Here is a 20,732-nt window from a genome sequence, read left to right as displayed (position 1 = left end):
AGTTCCATATGGCCCCTCATGGAAGCTATATAACATTTATATATTCTGGTTTCTAGAAACTATAGCCATCTATAATGCCAGCCAGGTAGCCACATGCATCAACCTGAAGGAAGAGCTGAGTCTATCTCTAGCTTGGCAATCCCTGTTAGATGCCAACGTGCACCTACCTCCTCCAGCACACAACCGTGCACTTCAGGCGGGACCTGTTTCAGCAGGATGACACCTGATCCCACCGAATAACATACACTCTGTGGAATTCCTTAACCAGTTGACCTGAAGAAGAGCAACGTGCTTGTTCGAAAATGTTTGTCACCTGCAATATACAATATATATGCGTTACGCGTTGGTTACAGGTTCCAGACAGTAGATTTCACCCTGGTGCTCAAGTTGGAATCATTTCCATGTTGAAAATTTAAAAATTATTGAGAATCATAATAATAATAATAATAATAGTTTATTTGGCATATAGTTCGATACAATATCAAAGGGGGGAAGAACAAAACAATAAATTCTCTTAACTCAAACCATCTAATTTCTTTAACATCTTGTTAAATTTTAACAAATCCACGAAATTGGAGTTAGAACCACCACGCAACATTCTTAAGTATTCCCCGTACATATCATTTCCACAATTACTAAACATATGGAAGCACCATTCACTATAACTACAAATCTGGTTGCAAATTATGCACACCAAAGAGGCACTTCTTGACATAAAACAGTTTAACCGCAGTTTTGCAATCTGTTTTTTCATCGCAATAGAGATTCCAACGTCTCTTAAATATCCTGCCATGCCAAAATCAGGTTTAACCAGACGATAATATCGTAGCAACCCAGAACTATTCAGCACATTCTTCATTTCCTGTAATTCTAGTTCTATACATCTCAATACTATGGACGGTATCTGTTCTTTCCATCTATCAATTTGTTTCTCAATAGCCATATCACCGAATCCCAGCCGTTCCAGCCAATTTTTAAAATCCAGCCACCATGAATTACTCTCCGCTTTCATCCACATTCTTTCGATGCTGATTCTAGGTAGCCTATCCCTAGGTAATTCCAATAATCTTACATAATATTTTAGAACTGCTTTAATAAAAAAGATTTTCAGTGGTACTCGTCCAGTTTCCCACAAAACAGCCACATTCGATGCGTGAAATCTGAGGCCCAGCATTTTCTTCAAAAATTCTCTATGAATTAACTCAAAATTATTGACATTAGCCAATCCCCAGACCTGAGCACCATACGACATAACAGATTTAACTGTTGAATCAAACAACCTAAAATGTGGAGCATACGAGGCTAACCCTGGGATATTAACGGTTTTAGATAATTTCACCAAAGCACCTTTTGCTTTTCCCGCAGTAATCTCAAAGTGGTCTTTCATGTTAAGATTATATTTGAACCAGAGGCCCAGGTACTTATATTTTTCCACTATTTCAATCTCTTGTTTATCCAAAAACCATTTAAGCTTACTTGATCTTTTACTACCATTTTGGAAAACCATTATTTTAGTTTTTTTATTATTAATCTGTAAGTCCATCTCAGTTGAGAAACTCATAAGACCATCAATTGCCAGCTGTAATTCAAACGGGCTATCAGCCATAATTACCACATCATCTGCATACAACAGAACCTTGATATAAGTATTATTCCCCAACCATAGGCCATTAAATCATGGTATCTCATTCAGTCTATTTACCAAACCGTCGATATATAAAGAAAACAGTAATGGACTTAGCGGACATCCCTGCCGAACTCCTTTGTTACAGTGGAAGGGTTCAGTAGTAGTACCACTAACCATCAAAAATGCTGACATATTCGTGTACATCGATCGCAATAAATTCAATATTTTATGACTTAACCTCAAATCAGCAAGCCTCCTCCATAATTTCAGATGATTCACTGAGTCGAATGCAGCCCGGAAATCCACAAAACACGTATATACTTTTCGGCGTTTTTTGACTAGCCTTTCTTTTAATAAATTCCACAAAACAAAAATATGGTCCACTGTGGAATACCCTTGACGAAAACCCGCTTGCATCTCTGATATAATATGCTCACTCTCTACCCAAAATATCAGTCTTTTACATAGGATCGTTGAAAAAATTTTGCTAACAGTATTTAACAATGCGATTCCTCTGTAGTTGCTTGTATTGTTTATATCTCCTGATTTAAAAATGGGAAATATTCTCGCCAATTTCCAACCATCAGGGTAAATTCCGGTTGCCAGGACTTCATTAAAAATATCCAACAGCTTCTGTCGCAATCGCTCATCTACCAGTTTCCAACATTCCATCGGAATACCATCCGGGCCAGCTGCTTTACCTGACCTTGCCTCTCTCAAAGCAATGTCTAATTCTTCGAGAGAAATATGCCTGTCAAGATAACCTACCGTTATCATCTCCAAACAAACAATTTCCTTATCTAGGTTATCACTAAACAGTAAGCTTTTAAAATGCACAAGCAATTCAGTTTTAATCTCCTCCGGTATACGGAATTTACTTCTACCTTGTAATTTACGAATGCAATCCCAAAACATTTGACTTGACTTACACTTTGAAAGCAGTTGATTAAAACTGGTCAAATATTCCTGTTTCTTACTTTTACATAGCGCTCTGAAATTTTGTTTCGATAATAAATATTCTTCCAATCTCCAATCCTCTCCAAGTCTCCTCCATCTCCTGAGCCTATTTTTCACATCAGCCTTTTGTTCTACGCACTCATCATCAAACCACTCTGATACCAGAGAAGTGTCTAACTCCTTTTTCTCTATATCTAAATTTATCCATTATACCAGACACCATATCAGTAAGATTATTTAATTTGCTCATACTATCATCAAATTGCCTGTCCCAACAGATACCTTGAATTTCGCTTACAAACGCCTCCTGCCATTCTTTCTTCCATCGTGTATTAAACTGGACCGATTGTCTAGGGTAGCCCTTTTTTTCCAACCCTTTGACAGAAACTTCAAAATGCAGCATCATATGATCAGACTCAATACAGTCATCTATACTAAAGTACAGTAATTTCTCAGCTGCCAAACCGTTTATACACAGATAGTCAATTACACTTTTACCCAAGTGTGAGAAAAAAGTATATTTTCCCTGTACATCCTCTTTAACTCGGCCATTCACAATCATCAACCCTTTTGCTTGACACAATTCCACTAACTTCAAACCTATCTTATTGATGCATTTATCTTGCGAGTTCCGATACACGCTATAATCCAATGATGGAAAAACACTACCTCCCCACTCCATTTCATTCAAAGTTCCAATTCTGCCATTAAAATCGCCCAATAAATATATTTCTTCATTTTGAAAAGAATAAAGCAATGACTCAAGTAACTTATAACATTTAACATAAACTTCCACTCTAATATAAACAAAAATTAACTTAATATTTTTCCAGTGTACTTCAAACAACCAATCTTCAACGGGACAAACCACCACCTCTTTCAATTCTTTAGAAACCAACTTTAAATTACTGGAAATTAGACTTAATATGAAAATTATCACCTTTAATTGTCCAGCACAAATGTTTTAACAAAAATAAAAACGTTTTCGATCGTTTTCAACGGTCATCTTCAGTTACAACTCAAATTAAAAAAAGAACGATAAAATAGAATTAAATACGAAAATAATAAATGCGCATGCGCAACTATAAATATATCGCGCATGATGCCTAATATACAGAATAAATGAATAAAATTATGTAAACAAAAATACGTGGCCGCATCTCTTGTATGTTGTTATTGTTTATCTTTATAAAACGATTTCCATGCAGTTGATAAAGAATCCGCGTCTCTGTGATTGATACATCCCGTTTTTTCTTGGGCTTTATATATTTCTAGCTTTTCTAGATGTTTGATTGTATGTTTATTGTTCGTCGGCTTGATGACGGAAGCTTGGTCCCACAATACCTCAATATCTTGTTGCTTGGCGTATGAAGCTAGAACCGTACTGTCCAGATTCTTATTAATCGAGTACTGGTGTTCTTTGATTCTTTGCTCTAAGTGCCATAAAGTAGCTCCCACATAAACAATATCCGAATTAAATCGTTGGTCCTTTATTGGTATGGAGTAAACCCCCGTTAAAGAGTTCCGATCTTCTCTCTTCTTGTCATTCCTTAACAATTTGTAAACTGTCGGATTACGTCGGTAAACGATACGTATATTATTGGCCTTAGCAATTTCGTTTATCATTTTGTTCAAGAAGGGATAATAATTGATTACCATCTTCTGTTTACCGTTATCCGCGGGAGAGTGATTACTTCGATTCTGGAACGTTGTGATAAGTTTTTCTACTATATTTCTCTGGTAACCTTGTTGTGTTGCTATTTCGAGTATGTAATCCAATTCTTTATAGGTATCACATATGTTTGTGCAATGAGTATAGGCACGCTTGATCCAAGATCGGAACGCCGCATACTTAATATGCCTGGGATCCACCGATTGATTCGGGATGATGATAGTATTTAGACCCGGTTTCCGGTAAATGTTCGTCTTGATTTCCCCTTCCCCGCAGGTGATATTAATATCGAGGAAATGAACATTATTATAGCTCTCCTGGTCCAGTTGTAAAGTTAAACCGTAAGGGTTATCATTGATCATTTAGGAATCGTTGAGTGTTGTGCTTATTATTCCATAGAATGAATATATCGTCTATGTATCTAGTGTATAGAATAATATCATTTTGGAATCCGGGAAGAATAGTATTTTCGAGTTGTCGTAACACCAAATCGCATAGTATAGCCAATGGTTGCAAAGTAATAATGTGGTACTCATGAAAGCAGATAAATCGAAAGGAATAGTACTTACCAAACGGGATACGTATAACAGGAAAATACTAGAATACATCGAGAACACTGATTGCCAGCTAGCACCCTGCAACTACTTGGAGTCATCACAACGGAGAGTCAAAAGATTCACAGCAACTCCATTAGCACGCCTGTTGAATATGCAGAAAGCCACAGTCCTTGCTCCAAAGGCACCAAGAATATTTGCATTTGGGAAAACTCATAAACCGGGTTGCCAAATACGACCGGTTATAGAAAAATGTAATTCTCCGACGTTTCGCATCGAAAAGCAATTAGTAAGATTTATTCGTTCTAAAGAACAAAATCACCCTTTTACTATCACCAACTCGCTACAATTGATAGAGAAGCTCAAAAACATTGCTCTAAAGGATGATGAGTACATGACTGTTATGGATTACGAATCGTTATATCCCTCCATAAAATTACCCCCATGTTTCTGTGCGTTAAGGGATTTCCTTTTTAAAAACATCGAGAATTCATACAAATACCATCAACACATCCTGGAGCTGTCTGATTTAATATGTTATACATCCTTCTTTCAATTTGAAGGGAGAGTTTTCCTGCAAGGTAGAGGGGTGCCAATGGGCAGTCCGATGTCGGCTATACTATGCGATTTGGTGTTACGACAACTCGAAAATACTATTCTTCCCGGATTCCAAAATGATATTATTCTATACACTAGATACATAGACGATATATTCATTCTATGGAATAATAAGCACAACACTCAACGATTCCTAAATGATATCAATGATAACCCTTATGGTTTAACTTTACAACTGGACCAGGAGAGCTATAATAATGTTCATTTCCTCGATATTAATATCACCTGCGGGGAAGGGGAAATCAAGACGAACATTTACCGGAAACTGGGTCTAAATACTATCATCATCCCGAATCAATCGGTGGATCTCAGGCATATTAAGTATGCGGCGTTCCGATCTTGGATCAAGCGTGCCTATACTCATTGCACAAACATATGTGATACCTATAAAGAATTGGATTACATACTCGAAATAGCAACACAACAAGGTTACCAGAGAAATATAGTAGAAAAACTTATCACAACGTTCCAGAATCGAAGTAATCACTCTCCCGCGGATAACGGTAAACAGAAGATGGTAATCAATTATTATCCCTTCTTGAACAAAATGATAAACGAAATTGCTAAGGCCAATAATATACGTATCGTTTACCGACGTAATCCGACAGTTTACAAATTGTTAAGGAATGACAAGAAGAGAGAAGATCGGAACTCTTTTGGTTAGAGTAGTGTTAATTTGCATATTGTTAGTCATTTCCGCAGTTGTGCACGGATTCTAATTTATTGATTCTCTCCGTCAGTATATTAATCTTATTGTTCATTTGCACAAAATTATCTTTTACTAAACGTAATTCCGTCTCTATTTTTAATTCTATAGCATCCTTCATTTCACTCAACATACCTCTTATCTCCTCCAAGAATAATTCTTGATCCAAATTCTTTCTGGTGTCTCTTGCTTTAACAGCACTTCCAGTGGAACAGGACCGCAAACGTTTACCTGGTGGTGTTCTTAATATTTTTGCGCTCTTCTCAAAAGCTGTTTCCCTTTCTTTGGCACTATCCCGATCCACATGCTCTTTAGATTTAACAAATTTATCCATAATTAAAAGCAATTACGAAAACTTAGCCGCAACAGATACAACTTCACTTCGAAACACGCCAACAGCCTCAGCGACTATAGCGCCCCCCCATTGAGAATCATATTACAGCAATACACAATATTCTGATATAAATATATAAAACAGATTGAAAAAATTTTTTATATATGTATTTAAGTATCAACTATTTAATATGTTATAAACTAAAATTCTTTTTGTCATATTGTATAAATGGAATTTAAATCGATACAAATTTATCATGGTTTTTAGTAAAGTGAAAACAAATGTCTTATGACAGTTTATATTCTTTAATAAATATTTAAATTATTATTAATTAGAAATTAATGTATTTTGGATATTAATAAGAGACAGAGATGTTACTGTTACAGTTGAACTGTGGACATAGATAGTTTTTGATGAAATGATGATGTATGCAACCATTCTAGAAAGAAAGTAGACAATGTGAAGAACTAATAGATATGAGCGTACTTTAGCAGTGCTTTAACTTATTGTGCTGCAATTTTCAAATTGTAGACTTATACATTTCTGCTGTCATTCATCTGTTTTTCTGTTAATCTTGAGAACAGAGTTAGATAGATGAAAATTGAGACCATATATGGAAAGCTTAGGAGCCAAAGGCCCCTGATTAACTATATACAAACTTCCTGTCTGGACTGGAAATCAAGTAATTTTTTAAAAATTAAAAGATGATTAAAAATTGCAGGTCAACATTATGACAATGTCATAATAAATAAGTGCTCATAGTTTTATTCAAAAAGCTATTATGGTATTTTAAACCACAAGCATGTTAATATGTGTTATATCTAATTTAATATTTAATGCTGTCTCAACATTGACACCAATAATTAATATTGGCATCAGCTGTGTGATTTATTTATGTATGCTATGGGGAAGTCCTTGATAGCTTAGAGAGTTCCCTGTGCAGGTACAAAGGAAAACGTATCTAATAAAGCAAACACTCTACAATGAAAACTAAAAGTTTATTTAACCATTCTTAAGTTCAGTTCAAGACACACAACTACCACAATAATACCTTGATTTACTGTTTCTCTCCCCCATCTGCTGTTTGTGACATACAAAACCAAGAACAAAGAGAACTTGTTGCTCTTTAGGATCTACTCCTCACCATATCCTTTCTTCTCACTTGCCAAGCCAAAAAGTGTCCTTTCTGTCCTATAGTCCTTCGCAAGGGTTTTTTTAAATTTGAGACCCTCTGATGTCAGCAAGCCCGGGGGGGCTTGAATTCTACTGACAAAAGAAGGAAATGTGAAATAAGAGTGGACAAGAAAGGATAGCATTAATACCAATCATCGAAATACTAGCTTTGTGGTCTTAAGACTATGTGGTTTAGTTCATCGTTAACCTCATTTTTATCTGAATGGGCTTGTCATGGTTGGGAACATCAAGCAATTCAGTATCTAACTTATCATATCATATCTGGTCAAGGAATGATGATTGGACAATCAGGAAAAAGTTTTTTGAAAACTATAAAAATCAGTGGGACAGTGGAATTAAGAAAGTGAGTTTTGGTCTTAGAAGTGAGGAACTTAGTAGTAGAAAACAGGAGCAGTGTTGATTGTAAAAAATCAGAAGTATTAGAGTATAAAAAAAAGGTAATATGTGTTCACCAAAAACATAAAAAAGAAATCCAAGAAATCCAAAGTTTTTGAATGTGACTGGATTCTGGGATTTTTATATATGATTATTTCAGTGGGTTTTGTGTACATTTAATCCTAGTTGAGAAACAGAAGTACACAGAAAAGCAAGGAACAGCAAGAATGGATGTAGGTATAGATAGTTGATAGACAGTTGATAGATCCAGGTTGCACCGAAAGACATAGCCTGAGAAGGAAGGAAGGAAAGTACAGGAAGAATAGGAGAAAGGGAGGAGGAAAAGACGGGAGGAGAAAGAGAAAGGATGAAGATTACAAGCACGCCATTGCTGGTCGTTAATTGCTAAACATAAAGACAATATATACAAAGGGTCCCGTGCACGGGGTAAGCACATAAATGGTGAAAGAATGTGCAGGGATGGCATGGCAAAATATGTACAGAAAATACCGAACCACACACAGTGTGGTACCACAGCTAAATGGGTAAGGGAGAGAGGCCTGTAGGGCCCCTTCCATAGGCAGAATGACAGTCAATGAAGTCCATAAAGGTAGAGTCCATTCAATAGTAAGTAGTCCTGTTGGAGATGAACCTTGTCACAAAGTTTGCAAAGGCTTTGTAGTATTGTTTGTTGCTGATTAGGAGGCTCAGGCTACAAGGCCAAGTGTCATTGTTTTTTAGGATGGTGGAAATGAGTTCCAGCCTTTCCTCCTCCGTGCACTCACAGTGGTAGAGAAGATGCTCGGGGGTCTCATCCTCCAGTGGGCAGCTGCTACATTTCCATCACTCTTCTTTAAAAATCTAGCAAGGTAGAAGTGAAAGTTTTCATGCCCAGTCATGAATTGTGTCATGTAGAAGTTAGGGTTGAAGTGAGTTGGATTCTACCTGTCCACCCTGGGAATGAACTTGTGTGTCCACCTACCAGTGACAGAAGTGTCCCATTCCCTCTGCCACGTGCTTTTAACATAAAGCTTCAGGGCACTGGAAACCCAGGAGACAGGGACAGATGAGAAGGAGTCATCAGTAAGCCTCGAAGGGGCTACCTTAGCAAGTTGGTCTGCCCGTTCATTCCCTGGACAACCAGAGTGGCCCTTCACCCAATAGAAGTTGATATCCTTTGAATGTTGCAACTTTTGAAGAAGCCCAAGGATGTCATTAATAAAAGGGAGACGAGTGTTCATGTTTTCAATGTGGTGAAGGGTCACCCGGCTATCAGTGCAGATGTTGATGCTTCTACATTTGATATGATTCTGGAGAGATTGAGTATACTCTAAAGCTTTCAGAATAGCGACTCTGCTTGATTTGTTGGAGCAATTGTCATCTAATTTGTGGTAGGCTTGTTTAAAGATTTTCTCTTTGCTGTCCCCAATAACAAAAGAACACTCGACTCCATTATCGGACTTAGAGCCATTGGTAAAAATATTGAGGGAGACAGGAATATGATCAGGGTGGAAGACAACCTTAGCAAGAATGTTAGTGGCAGGGTGTTGCAGATGGAACTTGAAATTCCTGTCTAAGCTGTTGTTGGCTATAGTGTTAGCTAGGTCCTTAATGTTAGGAGGGAGGATGGTATGAGGATATATTATTTTAAGGTTGTAGGAGATTTCTTCATCCCTATTAATGTTGAGAAGATAGAATTTCCAAATCTTCATTTCGACCAGTAGATCAATTGGAGGAAGCCCAGTGATGGCGAGAAGGGCATTCGTAGATGTAGTCCTGTACCCTTTGGCTATAGGTATGACTGCCAGCCTCTCAACTGAGCATAGTTTCCTCCTGATGTGGACCTTCTTAGCTGCTCCACCCCAGATCTCGCACTCATAAGTGAGGGCTGGGACCATAGCTCCCATGAAAATGGTTTTAGAAGCTCGGGAATCAAGCCCCAAAGTATTCCTGGAAATGGACCTGAGGGAATACCCTGCCTTAGTGACCCTGTCACAAATCTCTTTAATATGCATGGTCCAGTTGAGTTTGTTGTCTATGTTGATGCCAAGGTAATAAATGCAGTCATTGATCTTAATCCTGTTCCCATCAATGGTCAAAAACGGTTTTCTGGCCAGGGGATTAGACCTGGAAAAGAGAATGCCAGTGCACTTTTTTGCATTTAACACTAACTTGTTCTTGTTGGCCCAGATAGTAATGTGCAGTAGGAGGTTGTTCATTTCTCTTTGGAGAAGCATTTGGTTGGCATGAGACAACAAGATGACAGTGTCATCAGCATAGGCCTGAATAAGCAGGTCTAGGGAGGTAGGGGCATGCTTAACCATATCAAATATGCTGTTATGCAGTATGTTCCAGAGGAAGGGACCAACCTTTGACCCCTGGGGGCACCCTCTGTTAATTTCCTGGCTGTGCATAACCTGACCATTGTAGATACTGCTGGCTTGCCTCTCAGACAAATAGCTGCTAAGAAGATTATGCACATTTTTTGGGCAGCCAGAATTGAGGAGGCGATTTCAAATTCCTGGCCACCAGGCATGATTGAAAGCACCCTTAAAGTCCAGGGAGACCATAAGGGTGTGCCAATTAGTTTTCTTGGCTTTCTTAATATATGCCACAAGATTGGCAAGGGCATGGATCGTGTTTTTACTCTTCTTAAATCCGTACTGATGGTGATTTATCAGCCCTTTGTGTTCATAGTGGTAGGTGATCCAGTTGGTTTGAAGGGCATCCAAAATTTTCCCAATGACTGGGAGGAGAGAGATTGGCCTGAAGCTGTTGGGCAAAGTGATATGATCTTGAGGGGATTTTTGGATGAGCTTGATAGATGCCTTCTTCCAATCCTTGGGGAAGTATCCCAACTCTAGGCATTTATTAAAAAGGGTGGAGAAGGTGGTGGGGATAGCCCTGAAGGCATGCTTAGCCATCAGACCCGTAATATGATCCGGGCCCAGGGCCTTCCTGGGATTGATTCGTTCGAATTCTTTGGCAATCTCCTCCATGGTGAAAGGAGGGTCATCAGTGGTGTTACTGTCCCGGAGGGAGTTCTCCCTAGCTTCCTTGTGGTATGGAGTGTCCAGGTATGGATCATCTGTGGGGAAGAGGCTGGTGTAGATTGTCCTGAGTGTATCAGAGACGGATTCTGGTGGTCCGTTGATGGACTGAAGGGTAGGAGGGAGGCTGAAGGTTCTCACCTTCTTGGCCGCAATGTAATGTGCAGCCGACCAGAGTTCCTTATTTGCTTCTGTGCAGAACTTCCTCCAAGAGTCTGTCCTAGCCTGGTTTATAGCTTTTTTGTACGTCTTGAGAGTACAGTAGTGAATTGAAAATCGGAATCAATTGGGGACTGGGGTTGTTCAGATTAGGAATTTGTTCCGATTACGGATTATGTACGAAAAAATACATTAACCTGTCCGATGTTCAAATTTTTCTCCGTTGCGTGTCGCTTCATGTTGAATTTTTCTCCGTTGCGTGTCGCTTCGTGTTGAATTTTCGTTGATTTTAAGCCTAACGAAAATTTTTATAATAATAATCGAGGCTATCGTATTGTTAAAAATTATTTCTGCATTTTGTACAAACAAAATAAATATATTGAAGAATATAAAAACATGAAAATTATACTTTAAAAGTAAATTTAGTATCAAAAACGTTCGATTCAGCACGACACAGTCCGACTGAAAATCATGTCGATTACCGGCGATTCCGATTACCGGGGTTCCGATTTATGAGTCTCTACTGTATTGATATAGTCTTGACGAAGGATTTCTCGTCTTGCATAGTCAGTCTTACACCTGAACTTCCGCCTGGCGGCCCTTATATCTTTTCTCTTGCAGTTTAGGTCACAATTCCACCAGGGAGTATCCTTTTTAAATACTCTGATGGTAGTAGAAGCCCAGTAGGCAGAATGGACTTTGTCTTGGAGAGACATGACAATGTTATCAACTTCTGCGTGTGTAGTAATGTTGATAATTTGAGGAGGAGCCCAAATATTTTTAGGATATTTTTGAAATTTTCCCAGATCATCCTATGAGCTATGCTGATTTTACATCGTACTTGAAATCCATACAACTCTGTTTGGATATGTCTATGATCACTGGCAGTTTGACAGTCCACTGTGCTACATTTTAGACCTTGACTGATGATGCTATCGTTGGCCAGGTAGATGTCCACCCAACTTTCGCCTGCATCCGAGTAGAAAGTGGGAAGCACGCTTGTGTTGACTGAGTGAAGGCCAGCCACAGCCATCAGCTCCAACACAACTCTGCCTCTGGGATCTTCGCGTGTGCTGTGCCACATTGGCGATTTGGCATTGAAGTCCCCACAGATGAAAACATTTTTGCCAATTAACATGTTGGTGGTCTGTCCCAGGAAATCCAGGGCAGGCTCCAGCAATTCCGACGGAGAGCAATAGAAGGATATAATGTATAGAGTAATGTCAGGAAGCTCCACAGCAATTGTGGTGTAGTACTTATTACAGTGGTTCTGAACTAACCTTGTGTTGATGTTTTTATTGCATATCACGATTCCAGTCTTGGGAATAATGGAATTTGGGGAAGTGTATACATGAAGATTACCAAAAAGGGCCACTTTGCTCTGCACCAGATAAGGTTCCTGTATACAAAGAATATCAATACCCTCCTCCATTGAGACATGGAGGGCCTCAGTGCTGGCTGCTTTAGACCGTTGCAGATTTATCTGAAGAATCCACAGCTTGCTTGTAAATTTGGTATCCTTATGGTCCATAATGGAGCACAGGAAGGACAAGAAATAGTGGAGAACCCAAAGAAGCACCTAATTATTCATACATTCATACACGTGGCTGAGATTTGAGTAATTCAATATTTAAGAAGACAGGCACATTGATTTGAGAAAGCATTGTGTTTGGTCATTACTTGTTTTCCTTCGGGAAGGGTCTTGTTCATGGCATGACAATTTGTGCATTTCGGTTCTTTGCCTACCTGGTCACAATTCATGAAGGAGTGTCTATGGGCACAGTGGCTACACCTCTGGTGGTCTGGGCAGGTGCTGGACATATGTCCCAGCCCACAGCACTTGTAGCACCTTATGACCAGGATATAATCATCAGCCATGATAGAACACCAGTCTATTGATACTCTCCTCAACTCCATCATAATGTTTCTTAGTTTTGGTGTCACAGAGATAATCAGGTGCCTAAACTGGCTGCCCTTTTTGGAATGTAGGGATCTTATTGGCTTTATTTCCATATGAAATTCTTCTTTGCAGTAGCTATCTTTTATTAATCTATACTGGCTGAATAGCGAGTCAAGTATTTCCTGATCTTCCATGCTTTTTGGTATGTTAACTAGGATTATCTTTGGTTTTCGTTGAACTTTATCCACAATCCTGATACCCTTCACTAGGGAGTCAACCTCTGTAATAGCCTTCTTTAGCTTGTCAGTATCCTGTCCAATTTGCAGGTCTATGCAAATGTCCCCACTTCTAAGGGGCCTAACTCTCTCCACCTCTAGACCAAGTTCCTTGAGGCAGATTGAGTCTTGTATAGTCAACATTAGTTCCTCAGAAACAGGCTTTGGCTGATCCAGTTGCGTGATCGCTGAGACAATGACACTATGAGTCGGGAAGCTGGGATTCCTTACCCCTTTGTAGATAGCAGAATTTTCACTGATGAGTTTTGTTGTTCTGCTTTGTACCTTAGGCGGTTTTTTAACTGCTTCAGAGTAAGAAATGGCAGGGGGAGGAGGAAGGGTTTGCCTTCCTTTCTCCCTGAGAGCCAGAATAATACCAAATATCTGATGCGCTGAGGACTGCATCTTAATCGCAGCTTCCCGGGTCGTGGTCCTAGCAGCTATGTTAATCGACCCATTACAATTAGGAGGGACTGCGGAAAGGATAATCTCTAGTTGAGTGTTTATGGTCTGTAGTAAGTCCTCCTCTGAAAAGCTGTAGTTTAGGGTGTCCTGGGAGACAATGTCGCTCTGTAGATCCATGCTTAATAAACAAAAACACCAAGAGACGCCGAACAGAGAGTTATAATGCACAGAAAAGTCTGGAAAAGCGGGAGATGACAACAACAGGCCCGCAAAAAACGGCCCGCGGGCCTAGACGAGGACCAAATGGAGCTACGACCCAAAGGGATCAGAACTGTTGCCGAGAAAAAACCGCAGAAACGGCAAGTAAACCCACGGTACAACACTAGTGTGCCAGCAACTGTATTGGATGTAAGTATAGTACCATTTGAATTTTAGTTGAACTTCTGAGTGTTTCTTTTTTTGTGAAAGAAGAAATTGAATCAAATTGTTTTGGTCTTTGTAATCATGGTTGACTATGCAAATTTCTTATTTTTCAGTTCTTTTCCTAATATATAAGATAGATTAATAAGTTGAAAGTTTTGACATCAATGTAAAATTAACAACTGCTTCACATGAGAAATTGCCTACATGACCTATGTGTATAATATAGTAATGTAAAATAAATCATTGTTATAGTCTTTGTGTGAGCTTCATGCCTCATAAACTACAGTACATTACTACATTATCACTACAATTATAATTGATGTGAAAAAATTTTCTTAAATAAATAGAATGTTGTGTCAAGAGGTAATAAATATTGAGGAATACAAACCAACTGAATCTATTTATTAATCCTCACCCACTTGGTCAACATAAATTAATGATACAATTATTAAAGCATATATTGAAACTAACTGTTTGCTGTTTTTACACTTACCTTGAACTGCCTCAAATGCATGATGTTCTAACTTAATATGCTGCACAGAATTAATTACCTTTTGATTTTTATTTTATATAAAAATCTTTTAGGTAAGTTAATTAAGTCCTGTGCTTTTAGGAATGGTCTCATAAAGTTATGCACATTTCTAGTCAAGAACTATTGATTTTGAAAAAATAGTGATAGGGACATTTACTTGACCATGACTTAATAACTACATATATATCATTTCTAGATATGTTATCAAATATTACAGAATTTGTTTCTGAATATAAGAAAACAATGATATTCCATGAAATTTATTTACCTGAAATCAATAACTCTGTTGTTTCTATGAAAAAAAGACAATTAATGACATAAATTTGAGATTATCTGTATAATTTGCAAAACATTTAAGATTATTTATTTATCTACGGTGTGTTATGGAAAAATAAAGATTGTAAATAATATGAATAAGGTGTTTTTAAATTATTATTAATATAATTCAATATTCCCAGGTTCAGAACAGAAAAAATCAAGTTATTAATCCTTGTCCAAAATGGCTAAGTGCATCATCTTGGGATAATATTTCAGAATTAGATAATTTAAGGAATTTTCATGGAATTGTTTCTTCTTTTGAACAAATTTCAGATCAATGGCTTTTATGGTTTAATCAGCCTGATCCAGAAAATCATAATCTTCCTGGTAACATTAGATAAATTATTTTAAAATAACTGATTTTTTATAATTATTAATTTATTAATATTATAATAATTAAGATATTACTTATTAAATTTAACATTATATTATTTCTCATATTTAATAGGTTTAGTAAATATTTGTTGTTGTTATTCTTTTAAAGCATTTTCTTCATTACAAGCAAAAAAAAAAAATAACTTGTTTATGTAACTATTCAAAATTTATTAATATTCTGTTTAAATTGCCAGCCAAAAACAAGCAGACTGGCATTAACACAGCTTATGTTGGATATACCTTAAGATTTCTCCATCAGAAGTTCACCAAATATAAAAATGGCATTAAAAGAAGAGGATCTGCTACGGTTTTATCCTTTATTGCACAAGTATATATGCCAGTACAGAGGTAGATTGGTAGATGTGGAAAATCATCAGAACCATCTCTTATCCCTCTTATGCCAGCACTGTTTGTCAGCACTTTTATTCAAAATCAGTGTTTTTCTACCAATGTACCAGCTATTCCCCCATTCTAAGTATGAAATTTATGATCACTCTGTTTCCAACATGTATAAACAGCGTGGACAAGGACTTTCTTTGTCTTACTCAGCAATATATTTAATATTAATGTCACAATATTTTTAATTTTAATAACTTTCCAAAGCATATTTAGTGTTTCATAGTAATCTATAAATTTTTAAAATATTTTCAAAAGTATTCCAAAAGGATAATGTAAAGTCATATGATCTTAATCACAGTCAGATATTGAAATGAAAGATAGCTTTTTAAAAAATTTTTGATGTTTTCATACTTGCTAATCTTTAGCATGTGGAATAGCTGGAATATTGGTAGAAAAATGTAAATTTTTGAATAAAAACACTAACAGCATAAAATGCAAAAAAATTCATTATTAAATTATTAACATCGATATTGCACAATGGTTATATTTAATACCTTTAATAAACAAAATTTAATTTTATCTCTGCATATGATATCATGTAAAGCTATTGCATAAACACTGTCAAGAACTTTATATTCTTTAACATCACAATTTAAAAAAGGTCAAGTATTCTACGGAACACATAAATCCACACCTAGATTTATGATGTGTTCCATCTTGATGTGTCATGAGTCTTGATATTGCATGATGAGTGTCTCTAGTTATATGCCTTTGTGCAATGTTTTGCTTTGTTAAGAATTTGTTTTGTTATAGTGTACTCATGACAGTTGTTATCAGTCAGTTTATTGACTTTCACTGCAATTACTACGGACATGATTTTTCTGATTGTGACTTATTTACTATCTCTGTTTTACTTTTCCATATCATATTGAATATCTTTTCCATTTGCTACACAGCAATACAAGGAGGCTTTGCAATGTTGTGTGGCAAAACCATCATCAGCCTCACTATTTTACAAGATTACAAATCTTTGTAAAATTCCACAAACTTCAAAGAACAATCTGGTTTCTTTTCTTGAGAAAGTTCAAGCCATACAGCCTGTATATTCTTAAGTGAGGAACCAGATGTTTCTTTATTTTGGGTGGAGAAACTAGCACTGCTCAATAATTTGGTCTAACCGTAAAAGTAACTTGTTTACTTTTGCTGATGAATTGGCCATGATTGATTTAACTGCCAATGCAATGACACTAAGATTACCAGACTTGAAGATGCAATTTATCATATCTGCCATTTAAAATTATCTTATTTGAGCTAAAATTCTCATACACATACTAATTTACATATATAAAAATATCAATCTTGGTTCTTTTCCAATTGATCAAATCTGAGAATGTCTTTCTGGTTTGCTTCAGTTGTTCATAATAAAATACATACAATGTCTTTGACATATATATTGGTTTTAGACTCATTAAATAAAGTGTTTATGATAATATCAAATTCTTTAAAAATGCTGACAAAAGGGAAAAGCAGCCTGTCTACTGATGGAGCATGCAAAATGCTACTGGTCTTATGCTTATGGTTGGCAACTATGTGTTTTGATTTGAATGAGGTTCTTTTCACACTGCCCATGACTGGACAGTGTGAAAAGAAAAAGGGTCATATACAGTATGTGTGTGAGTGTGTTCAGGATAAAGGTTGGCACATTATTTTAAAAATCTGTTTATTGAGAGAGAGAGAGAGAGAGAGAGATGTTCTTTTGTGGTACAATATCAATATTAGATCATCTGACTGTATAATTATTTACACAAATGTATAAATTTTACGGGGTTAACAGGAAAAGAAAGTTTGAAAGGGGAGAGTTTCACTCATTTTTCTGGGGGAGGAAAGTTCTGATTATCAGAAGGCATGTACAAAAAGTTCAGCAAGGGACATGAAGATAGGCAGCCAAGATACACACATCTCTGTGGAAGTTAGGTGAAGTAGAAAAATTGTTAGCAAATGAATAACAAAGCAGATAGGACAGGAATTTTCCAAGAGAGCATATAGCAGGCTGAACAGAAAACTGGCCTCATATACTTGGGATACAGGTTTTCTTTGATCTCAAATTACAATTTGTCTTGAATATTTTTCCTCAGAATTCAATTGGTCTCTTGCCTGTTTCTAAGTGAAATTAGATACCTTCTCAGGCCATGAAAAAGATCAATATTAACAATTAATTCAATCTCAATTGAAGATGTTTGTTGATCTTAGGATCTCCATTGTCTTAAATCAGGTGGTGTGTATACTTCTACTTGACAGTTATTGTTGTAAAGTTTGAAGTTATTTATAAATTCAACAGGATGTAAACAATGCAATAAAAAAAATTTTTTTACAAAATTATTGGAGTAGGGATGTTAAGATGAAGGTCTAGATACTTACAAAACCTCACAATAATAAATATATTAATTAAAATTAATATAGTTATTTATTTAAACATCTTAAAATATGTTATTTTATTATATACAACTTGAATAATTGAAATTTATATAATACAGGTAACTGGGAATATTTATGTAATAAATTTCGAAAAATCCTAATAGTTAGATGTCTTCGCACTGATCATATTATACAATGTATTAAAGATCTTATATCTTCAAATCTAGGAAATGAGTAAGTATTTTTCCTCAGAATCAATAAAAAAAGATATAAAAGTTTAATGGTTTATGTATTATTTAAATATATTTATTTTTTATATCTTTATATGTTTCAGATTTATGGAACCATGTTCTGACAGTGCATATAATTTTTCTTCACCGATAAAGCCATTATTGTTTATCCTATCTTCACAAACTGTAAGTGAAAATTTTAATTTAAATTTTTTCTGATATAAAACATTTAAATTTATATTGATGAATTTGCTTATTTTAAAATAATGTTAATAAGTTTTATTTTAAAAATTATTCAGATAACAAAAATGGCTACAGATTATTTCATGATAAATTTTCTTTGTATGTTAATTACTATGTATATGTAGTTTTGTTGGCTTAAAATAGTATTATTGATTTGTTTATTAGAATTATAATAAAATAATTAACCATTACCATATATTTCTACAGAAGTAACAAAACATATCAAGGAATACAAAACTTAATATTAACCTGAAATAGTTTAGATTATATATATTTAACTGTATGGAGCTTATTTAGCTGTAATACATTAGAAAAAAAAAAAATATATATATATATATATTAAACTGTCTTCCAGTATTAATAATATATTAAACCAATTAGAAAAATAACATTAACTTGTCAAAACAAATTATATATTTTTTGCAAGTACACTTAACTCTCATATAACACAGTAGTTATTTTCCGAAAAAATGCTGTTGTACAAATCTGTGCTATACAAAACAAAAGAGTAATGCAAATATGAGGTTAGGTTCCAAAAGTTAATAAAAATATACTAGTCTTTTTTGTTACAAAGAAATATTTTATACCTTAATCTATACTCAGATTCTTTGAATACTGTATATCAAACATCTTATTACTGAGAGACTTCATTTATTACGTTGAATGAATGTTTTCACCCACTGAAGGGCTCGTCATCAAGTTAGTGATGTTACATGAACTTTTACAACCGTTCTTTTACAATTGTTCTTTATCAAATCACCAAGGAATTTGAATTCAAAGTGTTTCGAACATTATGTTAAATTCAAAATATACAAAATAGAAAACATCCAATTAGTCCATTAAATACCGAAATTTAACTAATCAATTTGATTAGTTCAATTTCAGTGTTTAATGAAATATAATGAAATAAAATACAATAAAATAAATACAAATGTAAATATAATAACATAAAATTTTTACATCAACTGTGTGCCTTGCATTAAACTACAAGCTCTTTTTGATTATATACTTCCAAGCTGAAGGTAAAATTGTGGCATCCTTATAAGTTCAAACATTTTCCAGACAGGCTAGATTTATATATTTTGCACTTTTTCAATGTTAATGCCAGAGTTGGTGAATGTATTGGTGCAATAATTCTGGCTTCCATCCATTTGACTATTGACCCATCTGTTTGTGCCACCTTTGATAAAGCTGTTGAATAGTGGCCTTTGTTTATGTCATACTTGTGCTCCTTGATTCTTTTATTTAGGTTTCTCGTTGTGATGCCTACATACTCCTTGTTGATACCTAATTGGTCATTCTTATATGGTATGGTGTATATGCCTGCTTGCTCCTCTTCTTTGATTTTATCTTTGTCATTCCTGAGTAAGTTATATATCGTGGGAGCCCTTTTGTACAGTAGGGTAATGTTGTTGTAATTTGCAATCCCCTTCATAATACTGGATAGACCTCTGTTGTATGTGAACTTTGTGATGTTGTTGTTCCTTTTCCTCTTCGTCCTCTTTTTTCTAAGATTCGTGTAAGGATTAATTGATTCTTCAATGACTCTTGTTCCAAAGCCCAACATTTTAGCCATATCCTATTTAGCTCTTCCAGTTTGTTTTTGTTGTATATGTTGGAGCAATACTGGAAAGCCCTTCTAATCAGAGCTCTAAATGTGGACCTATAAACTCTCCACATTTAGAGCTCTGATTAGAAGGGCTTTCCAGTATTGCAAAATATATAAATCTAGCCTGTCTGGAAAATGTTTGAACTTATAAGGATGCCACAATTTTACCTTCAGCTTGGAAGTATATAATCAAAAAGAGCTCGTAGTTTAATGCAAGGCACACAGTCGATGTAAAAATTTTATGTTATTATATTTATATTTGTATTTATTTTATTGTATTTTATTTCATTATATTTCATTAAACACTGAAATTGAACTAATCAAATTGATTAGTTCAATTTTGGTATTTAATGGACTAATTGGATGTTTTCTATTTTGTATATTTTGAATTTAACGTAATGTTCGAAACACTTTGAATTCAA

General features: G+C 35.6%; 1 protein-coding gene across 1 annotated transcript in view; it reads left to right on the top strand.

Moving 5' to 3' along the window:
* Nucleotides 1–20,732, top strand: part of LOC136980687 (dynein axonemal heavy chain 2-like) — a 647,596-nt gene that overhangs the window by 542,589 nt on the left and 84,275 nt on the right. The window contains exons 61-63 of the mRNA XM_067276853.1: nt 15,240–15,426; nt 18,348–18,462; nt 18,563–18,644. Of these exons, the coding sequence (XP_067132954.1) occupies nt 15,240–15,426; nt 18,348–18,462; nt 18,563–18,644 (384 nt within the window). The remainder of the gene's footprint in view (nt 1–15,239; nt 15,427–18,347; nt 18,463–18,562; nt 18,645–20,732) is intronic.

The sequence above is a fragment of the Centruroides vittatus genome, unplaced genomic scaffold (assembly GCF_030686945.1).
Source record: "Centruroides vittatus isolate TY-2023 unplaced genomic scaffold, ASM3068694v2 contig_717, whole genome shotgun sequence".
In the NCBI taxonomy this organism is placed as follows: domain Eukaryota; kingdom Metazoa; phylum Arthropoda; class Arachnida; order Scorpiones; family Buthidae; genus Centruroides; species Centruroides vittatus.
Note: the sequence above shows the minus strand (reverse complement) of the source record. Positions and strands in the feature narration are given on the sequence as shown.